Consider the following 10,415-nt stretch of genomic DNA (forward strand, 5'->3'; position numbering starts at 1 on the left):
CATCTTTAATATGTAGTCTGTCCTTCGTTGTCCATTTGTATCTGAACCATCTTTTGTTAACTTGCTGTGATAAATGTTATTGTACTATGTTCAACTACCCCACAATTATAGTGCGTTAGCCCTTTTAAACAAATGCTTTAGCCTTCATAGCAACTCAAGGGAGAGGTTGTTCTGGAGCACAGATGGCAAATGTGTAATCCCCTTTGAGTTATAACCTTGTCTTCAGGACAACCATACCCAAGTGAGAAGACCAAAAGGATTTCACATTTTTATAGGTCAGAAACTCAGAAATGCATGCAGTAGCTTCACCGTGTAGAACCTGCACTGAATTTAAGCTCATCTCTGCATTTAGTTATCCTCACAAACAATGTATCAAACAGCATGTTTGAGTTCAACTTAATGTTAAATACACATAACAATAAAATTAATGCACAAATAAGACGCCCTACACAATAAAAGCAGCATTCAATTATAATTCTCAGTTTATTTCATAAATATATGCTTGAATTCTATATTTAGTTATTTATAGTAAACACTGTAATCATATGTTATGCTATCTTCTATTTGTTCCATCTACTGCTGACTATTTTCTATTCCCTGAGACGAGTTTCTTTGCTTTGTGATATGTGTTCTCTAAACCATTAATCTCAAAATATATTTAAAATGAATTAATTATAGGAGGGACGCAGGGTTAAAAAAGTCACTTGATGTTAATGGACACATTCAGACCTGATAAATAAAATAAATTCAATCGTAATGTTTGTGTTGTTTTAATGACAGTAACCAACTGCTGGGTTTTTCTGCCAAATGTTGGAATAATTAAGGCAATATTTTCAGTAAGGTATGAATTATCAGTATGCACAAATGGCAGGTTGGAGAGGTTCCCATCCTTTACTGTTCCCATCATTTCTTTCTCCCCTTTTGAATTTGTCTTTCAGATAAATGGTGTCAGCCGTCCTGTTTGTTGCGTCGACAGCTCCTCTGACAGCCTCAGGGCAGATCCTGGTACAGGGATGGGAAGGTTTCTTTTCTAAAGCCTTTTCATAGAGATTTTGGGAACTTAATCACAAGATGTAGGTATAGGTTTTACATAATTTAATGGTTTTAAAACTATTTTACTATTCATGGCAACATTGTCATGGAGCCCACACTTCCGCTTTGGATTAATTTGAATTAAATGTGGAGGAATTTAAATAAGTTAAACACAATTTAAATACTCACGTCAAAAGGAATACAGCCTTTTATGAAGGCTTACATTTGAAAAGAGGCTAAATGTTGTCCTCTATAAGGAGTCATTATGGATACATTGTTAAAAACATTTCATTTTATGTATTCATTAAGTAGGTGACTAACATTTTGGGACAACTGAAATATAACAGCTGGAAGGAGTCACTTAAAGCAGTATTGCGTAATCTCATTATTAATCTTTATAATCTTGTTCTTTTTCGTAACAATTTTAAATAGCTGGTTATGAAGATTGGTTGATTATTGTGCTCAATCCTCTAGACAGACATGTAAGTTATAAACTTGAAATGTGACAATTATCTTAGACTCTCTTGAATGTCTTTTCCCTTTTATTCAATACTTTAAAACCTGATAATGGCCAAGGTACACACCAAACAGTTTGACTATAGTAAATTCAACATAACATTTGTTCATTGACATCAAGAAAAACAATTTGTGTTTTCAGTCAAAGGAAAAACAGCCTCCTACATGTGTATAAATTAAGTTGCATATTAAACTGAGCATTCATTTACGCATAGCGCAGCCTAACATGTACTCTGTTTTTATTACTGATTCACAATAATAAGAATGTACATATTCATACCAGTGTTATGTTTAAATGTTAAACATAAGTGGGAGGCACATTGATTCTGATTTATCATTGCTAGTAATATGTTGTTAATGTGAATTTCAGACGTTTTCAATATTTAGAAAAAAAACGTTCCATGTATTAACAAAGAATAAGTGGATGCTCACCTCTGATGACCCCAAGGATTAAGAACAAATGTGTGATTTCCATCTAATACCTCATTCACACCAACGGTGTTTCAGGGCCGGTTCGGAGCTGGAGCTTGAAAAGCACCGGGTTTTCCTCTTCACACCGCAGCGGAGCAGCCTCTTAGCTCCGGAATCCGGTTCGTTTCAAGCACCAACAAATTGTCCGGCCAGAGCAAAAGCACCACATACGTCACGCTTACGTCGAGGCGGGGGCAGGGGGCGGGCTCAACTCCTGAACAACAACAAGAAGCCGGCGTTTTATCCAGCTTGTACACAACGATGGAGAAACTTAACAAGCAGCAGTGGTCCACTGAAAAGGCCAGCTACCTACTGGGAATCTGGTCTTCCAAAGAGGTACAGAGGAAGCTGGAGCACAATCGGCCATTGTTGTTGTTGTTGTTGTTGTTGTTGTTGTCGGTGTCAGCTGTGAGGGGTTTCCGCGCGGTTGGGTTTGGCTTTATGAAGCAGGCACGCAAACGGTTACCTCATGACGCAAACGATGACGCAATGACGCAGCACCAGTCGGACTCTGGGCAGTGTGAAAAGAGCCGGAGCTAAACCGAAGAACCGGTTCTGAACCTGAAAAGCTCTAGCATGGAGCTTGAACCGGAGTCGCGTTGGTGTGAATGAGGTATAAGAAACTGTGCAATAATCAACTCAGTAGCACTTTCAATAGATAAATTGCCGGCGACCCGGAAAAAACTATTTTACTCCCATTCTACCACACATGAAGGTCTAAGAGAGACAGCTTTTAAATCCCAGATTTCCTTTAGAAATAGCGTGATCAGGACAAGTTAAAGATGACTCGTTGCTGTGATCAGTGAAGCAGTCTTCAATTAAATATTTTACTCTGACTTTATGTCCCAGAGTGGTAGGCTGGCATCCACTACATTTCTCTGCAGGAGAGAATCTCATAATGAGAAGAAAGACATAATGGTTTTCTTGTAGCCAGCTGAATGTACCGTCTTACTTCTTGTTTCAACACAAAGAGTTATTTATTGCCGTCTCCAACCAGTAAAGATTGAGATGACCTATTAAATCACCAGGGTTGGCCATGAGCTGATAGTCCCATATTTTCGGGTGTGCATGCACATACAAAACCAGCCACACTGCCTTTAATCACTATACCACCATTTAAATAAATAACACTTTGTTATGCAAATACATTGCCAGATGGCTTAAGATCGTTTACCGTTTGAGTACATGACAGCAATATTAAAACCTATAGAACGGTTTCTGAATTAATGATCATTCAAAAGCAGTTAGTTTGTACTCCATGCATATTCTCCCCACATTCTGTTTGTAATTAGATGCTACAAAGAAGATACACTAACAAAATAACTTCCTCTAAAGAAGCATTCTGGATACTGGTGCTCGCATTAGCTTGTTTTTATAACAATAACATACTTTTCTTAGGAAAGAAAAGGTGGTGGCGGTTCTTGGATTTTACCCAAATAAAGTACCAGATCTGACACTGGAGAAGAGAAAGTCAAACTTCAAAGCAATACATGAGCAAATTATTGATAATTTCTTATTTAAGTTTTACAATGACCTGTTTTGAAAGAGGTGATAATTGAATAGCTGAATGTCAATGTATATATATGTATGACAAAAGCAACGTTGAGTTTCATATTAAAATGTGTGAAAGGGATGTGTGAAAAACAACACAGCGAGGATCACATCACTTCAACAAACATACAATATTAATAGAGACCTTGCAGTCTCTATAGGAATGAACCCAATAAAACAATATGCTGCAAAACAGAACCAGCCCAGAACACTCATAACATTGAAACATGAGAATGCATTGTCACCACTATGATAATAAAAAGCATGAAATCAGCATAATGTATGCCAAACAACAATCGTAAGGAAAATAAGCACAGCACAATAAAGCAATAACAGTGCAAAGCGGGCACATGGGTGGATAGAAGTAGAATGAGCGGATATTACCAGCAGGCAGACAACAAAGATACTCGGCTTGTTTGAGACGAGCTGCAGCTCGCCTCGAAAGTAGACGAGAATAGCCGATCGCAGCTGGGGGAGGTCTCAAAAAGCTCGCCTGAAGTCGGACAGCTCGGAGTCGGCTTCATCTTCTTCTACTTCTTCTTCTCTCGGTTTTTTGGCGGATTGCAAACAACTTTAAGGTGCATACTGCCGCCTCCGGAGTCGGCTTGACTCGGTTTGCATTTATAAAGAATTTTTAATCGGCATTTTTAATCGTTAATGTCAGATATGTACTAAGTAAATACATGTGTTCCTGATCAAGATTAGATTCAACTTTATTGTTATTGCACAGATTACAGGTACTGAGACAACAAAATGCAGTTTAGCTTCTAACCAGGTGCAACAAGCAGTGAAGTGAAAAGTAATGTACACAATAGACAGAATAAAATATAGAATGAATTGAATGATGAATAAACAGTGAGGCGTGGTGTAGTCTACTTTTTTGTAGTGGGTATACAGTAATAATTGTATTCATCCATCCTAGAGCGATGCATCGCGGAGCGACACCTGTCTCGAAGCAACACCTCATGAACACCATCACACTCACTAATGCATAACTAGTCTTGAGACTGGTTATGTGTTATCAACATGTCAATGTATTATAAGCATTTTTATGTGACTTTTAACTGCCAGTGACATTAACAATAAAAAATAAAAGAATGAACAATGATGGAAAAAGCCCACTTATCTTCTAGGGTTGAACAATTAATCGACATTTTTATCAAAATCTCAATATGGCCTACTGCAATTTTCAAGTAATATACAATAAATATGGTCATGCTACAGATGTCCTGGCCCACACATCATATTCTACACTTAAAAAACATCTTTGTTTCGCATAGATCTGCACAAATATCACACAATAATCATTTTAAACATATTTTTCAATGCATTAGATATTTATTCAAACTTGTTCAGCCCTATTATCTTCCATAAATCATTGTCAAACTATGTACTGTATCAGCTTAAATGAACAAGCAAACATCCTTGAAGTGCTACAAGACAAATTAGCTTCAAACAATTAACAAATAAGCTTCACCTCAATAAATGAGGGTTGAAAAAGCACTCAACATGTCCATACTGGGTTCACTGTGTTAGTCCACAAGCCCTGAAAAAAAGGATGGAACACTTCTAGACATAGTCTGGTAGTCTACAGAGCTTTCCAGATATGTTTGTACTCAGGCATCTGAGGTGTGCATTGCCTCCTTGCTTGCGTGGCAGAGCGATGGCTTCTCAGCCATGTTGTGACGTACTTCCTTGGCTCAAAAAGTGTTACAGGGGGCCCATTGATGCTGATCATCATCAAATTACTTACATTTGACAACAACAGTGTCGATCTCTTGTCTGTGCATATATTGTTCATGAGACTGAAGCCCCTTTCACACTCAGCAGTGCTGCAAGGGATGGTCTTCATGCATTGTATGAGTGGCTTTAAGCTTTCAGGCTCACTGTCTGGGTGCTCAAGGAAATCTCTCATACCATTAACTGCTTGCTCTTCACCAAGATTGAACCGCCTGCAGAGTCGTTTCACTTGTGCCTCACCATGCCGTATGCCAGGGGTTGATGGCCAGTTGCCTGTATCCAGAACACTGAGATCATGAAGCATTTCACCATCAAATGAGAGGCGCTTCTCCAAGTTGTTGATCAGACTTTGTAGGAATTGTTTTGCATTGATTGGTGTGAGCTTTGCATTTGACTCCAAGGGAACAGATCCTAAATGTCCCAAAGCTTGTGCAGTCAGTGCCTCCTCTAATTTCTCTCCTTGGGTATCTTTGAATGATGCCAGCACTCTGATGGTGCGCTTTAGAAGATGGTCTGCTCTCAAGAGTGTGACAGAATGGGCCTGGAGTTGCTGAGACAAGTTTGCAAGTTCAGACAGTGCATCAAACATGAGTCCGAGGTCACACAGGAATTCCTTGCTTTGCATTCGACGTGCCAGACCTCTATAAGTTTGTCTCTCTTTGCTGCTTCTTGTTTGGTCGCCTGCAGCATTTTCAAAGTGTCTATTGAGTGCTTCATATGATGTCCACACAGCCTTTACAGAACGGAAACTGCTGGCCACCCATCGCGTACTTAAAACTCTGCCAATTTTCAGGACTTGCGAGCCCACTTCTTGTGCTGCTTCCAGAAGCTCTCGTGAATTTGTATTGGACTGACTGTAGAGATTGTGGATCTTCTCTAGGAACACTTTGAAGTGGTTGACTGCCTGAACCTCATCCACAGCATCAGATACAGCCAGTTCCAAACGGTGGTTCATGCAGTGCCATGTGAAGAGGTTAGGGTACCTTGCTGTCAGCCTGGTTGCTACACCAGAGTTCTTGCCTAACATGACACTGGCTCCATCAGAAACAAATGAGACCCAGTTCTTTTGAAGCCACTCTTCAGTGAAGCCTGCAGTGTCCAAACAGTTCAGCAGAGCTCCTTCTATATCCTTTGCCCTTTGGCTCTCCAGCTCAACCAGCTCCAGGAACAAAATTCAGGAGTAGCTCCATCCACTGAGGCTTTCAAGTTGACAATCATTGCAGATTTGTGGCTGATAGATGTAGCCTCGTCAATGAGAACAGACAACTTGCTAGAAGACGTCACAATACTGTGAACTATTTTTTTCTGCATCTCTTTGCTATGTGTTCTACAATTTTTGTGGAACTGTACCTTGAGTGCAGACTAGTGCCCATGTTGGCACCATTTTTCCCCTGAAGCTCAATGAGACTATCATGGTCAGTAAAAGGTCGGTTCATCTTCGCAAGATAGTATGCTGTTCTGAATACAGAATCTGTCTCTGCAAACACAGTCTCTGACACAGCTCTCACCAAATTTCCAACTAAATCCTGTCCACCCTTCTCCGTGAGCTCCTGGGCTATTTTGTGTGCTCTGGACGTCTCATGTCGTCTAATCTTGTTTCTCAAAGAGGCCAGAGATGTTGATCTGCTTGAATCTGAGGACTGGATCTTAAAGTGCACCCACTCCTCAGACATAGACACTCGTTGTTCTGTGAGGACACCTGTTGATTTTGTTGCGCTGCAAAGAGCACAACCTGGAAATAAACAAAACCATGACTAATTAGCATAATACAAGTTTTTACCAATTACATCTGCAGAAAAGAGCCAAGATTTACAAAAGTATTTAATAAACTGCTTACAATATTTAGATCATGGCTAACAAATGCATGAAAAGCAGATAAATGGAGAAACATTTTCCACATTTCAATAGCTAATTATTTGACAACTACTGATAACTAACATATAGTAATGTAATGGTGCAAATGTTTTAAATGCACTTTTAACATGACCATGAATGAACTCTCATTTGCATAGTCATTGACTTTCTGAATTTCTGTTGTTTAGATCAGCTTTCCTTTGCATATGTGTGCTGACATTTACCTAACTTTCTGTCCCTCCACTCTAACCAAGGATGCCTGTTCTTAAAGGAATGGTCCACTCATTAGATAATTAATCAAAACTTCAGTATTTAGTGAAACGTTATGTTTAAACCATACCCTGAAGAAATCAGCGATATTCCCCGGTAAATAATGATTTTATAGCTCTTTTTTATCAAGACCTGTATATTCCGTCTGGCCGCCGCCATGTTTGCCATTTTCAGTAGTCACGTGATGGTCGTGACGTCATCCATGCGTTCACTTTGTCAACACACGGAAACATGGTGGAGTATTTCAGTTCGGACTCGTCAGCAGAGGAACAAGTTTTGACCAATGTGAAGAGATTGGATGGGGGAATTCAGCCATACATATCAGTATGACAATACGACACCCTCTGTCCTAAGACCCTCACATCGTACAAGGAAAAACTTCCGAAGAAAACCCACAGTTTAAAGGGAACATGGGAGAAACCTCAGGGAGAGCAACAGAGGAGGGATCCCTCTCCCAGGACGGACAGACGTGCAATAGATGCCGTGTGTAAATTGAAAAGATAATACATTTGCAACATAGGTAGTCCAAATGTTTGGAAATGCATGTGTGTATAATGGGAAGATGATATAAGATACTATATGTATGCATGTAGTACCACCCTTGCTAGCGATTCCCTCTCTAGTTTAGCATACTCAGCTTCGTTGTCCCTGGCCATAGAATCACGATTTTATGGGGCCGGAAAAACTGGGGGGAAATACACACTAGCCGGTACTACGCTATATGGAAAGGCCACCAAAAACTGTCCTGGCCTGGACGTTAAAACGGGGCTAGCCGCTGCAATGGAAATGCGCTATAACATACCTTATTCTTACTCCGAGCACTACTTCTGCTCCTCCGTCGCTTCACACTTGCAGAGGGCGATTTCTCTACTGGCCGAACTGGTGTCCTGGTCGGTGATGACACCAGAAAGACCGATGGTACTGCATCTCCATTGAGTAATGGTTGTTCTTTAAATCCCATGTTATGTTTGATCATACTCTCAGAGTAGTCGTCCGGAAATGTGAAATGTTCGCTGCATACATGAGCCTGTAAATCTCTCGGTTCGGGCCGGCCACATTTCGCTAGCCACTGCCTCCGAATGTACTTCTTATGCTTACCTTTTGGCAACAGATGGAACCGAGCATTCCGTGGATTGTTCCTATCAGAATTGTGGCAATATTTCGCGATACAGTGAGGCATATTTGAAGAGAGAAACTACAGTAAATAACATGGAGATCAACGTGTCCTCGAAAACCAAACGCATGGATTACGTCACGTCCGGGAAATGGCGGCGCCCACAGTGTTGATGTTATTTCGGTATATAATCAGTTTAAAATCACTGATAATGTCATCGGATTAAAAAAAAAAAAAGAGAGAGAGAGAGACTGGTCTGTTTTATCGGATGATAATTTTTAAAAAATGAGTGTCATGAGCATACCATTCCTTTAAATTCCATAGCCTGACTTTCAGTCCACAAGGCTGGCCAGGAGCTCTCACCTGTGTCCGAAACAAGGAGATAATATAAACATTGTGTTCTGTTTAAGACCACACACACACACACACACACACACTCACACTCGCACACACACGCACACACGCACGCAGTATCTCGCTCCCTTTCTCTTCCATTGATCCACCACACTAACGTTGATCAAGTTAGCTAGCAAGTTAGCAAGTTAGCTACAGTTACGTTAATGATAACCATGCTAATTTCACTTACCAGGTAAATTTGCGGTAGTGCCGTGCTCGTTCTCTGTCACCTTTAGGACAGCCGCCTGACCTGGCTCTTCTTCTGTAGTGGTAATAGGGGAAAACTTCGGAAAACATTGAAATATTGTCGTCTGTTTTCGTTTCATGTTTGCTTCCTGTTTAGCGCTTGAATGGTGGACGGATCAAATTCTGATAACGTTAGAGAAACGTGGAGTTTGTCAGAGCCGAAAAAAGTATGTTGCTGTTGCTTAGCAACAGGCCACAGGCGACGGAAGCCCCAGATATCCAAAAGTATTAACACAGAAGGGGCGAAAGCGTGAAAGCGTAGTCACAAAATGATGTTGTTACGCATCATCGCACATTTTTAAGAGGGTATACGGAAATCACTGGCATTTTCTAGTGGGTATACGGCGTATACCAGCATATCACGTAGACCACACCACTGAGTGAGGGGTATGAATACACTAGATATACACAGCAGCCTGTGAGCAGTATTAACAGAGTGTATGAATATGCTAAGATATATAAAGTATAAAAACGGTGAACACAATGGAGACTCATCACGGAGGTGATGAGTCCGCCCACCGTGCACTTTGGGTCGGCCTTGGTCAAGCCCTTTTGACCCCCCCAGCCTGGTTCTCGTAAAAGTTTTTGCTCAAATGACACCGTGGAGGAATGTAACGGGAGTTGACAGGGGACTCTGCCCGCCTCACGAGTGCCTATTTTCGGACACTTTTTTTCACTTTTCCCCGGTTTCATTATTTATTTATTTTTTGGCTATTTCACCCGGTTTCTACCGGGGACATTGCCCGGTCTCGGGTGTCCCCCCACGGCCTGTGTCCAGCCCCCCCCCCCTCATCCATATATTAACAGATTTTGCCGGCCCGGCCTAGTGCCGGTGCTCTGGTGGTCGGTTCACTCCAAACTGTGGGTTCGACTCTGATGGCCGGGAGGGTGTGCTGCGTTGGGGTGGGGGACTTCCCCCACTCTGCGTGTCTCTTCCTTCCCGGGCCGGCCGATATGAAGCGTGACCAAGACGCACCGTCCAGGGGTCCCAAGGGTCCCGCAGCGGGGTGGAGGTTCCCAGCCTCCCCACCTCCGCCGCGGTGCACCCGGCAAACACGGTTGTTTCTCGAACCTTCCACTGTTGTCTAGCGGGTGTCACTAAAATACAAGATGTCGTATTTATATATATAAATAAATATATAATCTATATATATAGATAATAAGTGTTAGTGCGATTTTATGTTGTATTAGCGTGCATTTCCTGTTCGGAAAGTGATGCTGTACT

At 41.3% G+C, this 10,415-nt stretch overlaps 1 protein-coding gene across 1 annotated transcript; it reads right to left on the reverse strand.

Moving 5' to 3' along the window:
* Positions 1 to 5,158: 5,158 nt before the first annotated feature.
* LOC139434215 (E3 SUMO-protein ligase KIAA1586-like) lies at positions 5,159 to 6,983 on the reverse strand. Its single transcript, XM_071203881.1, is given in 3 exon segments — positions 5,159 to 6,484; positions 6,487 to 6,626; positions 6,629 to 6,983. Coding segments are annotated over 3 exon segments (1,821 nt in total).
* Between the last annotated feature and the right edge of the window lie 3,432 nt (positions 6,984 to 10,415).

This window comes from Pseudochaenichthys georgianus, chromosome 8, assembly GCF_902827115.2.
Source record: "Pseudochaenichthys georgianus chromosome 8, fPseGeo1.2, whole genome shotgun sequence".
In the NCBI taxonomy this organism is placed as follows: domain Eukaryota; kingdom Metazoa; phylum Chordata; class Actinopteri; order Perciformes; family Channichthyidae; genus Pseudochaenichthys; species Pseudochaenichthys georgianus.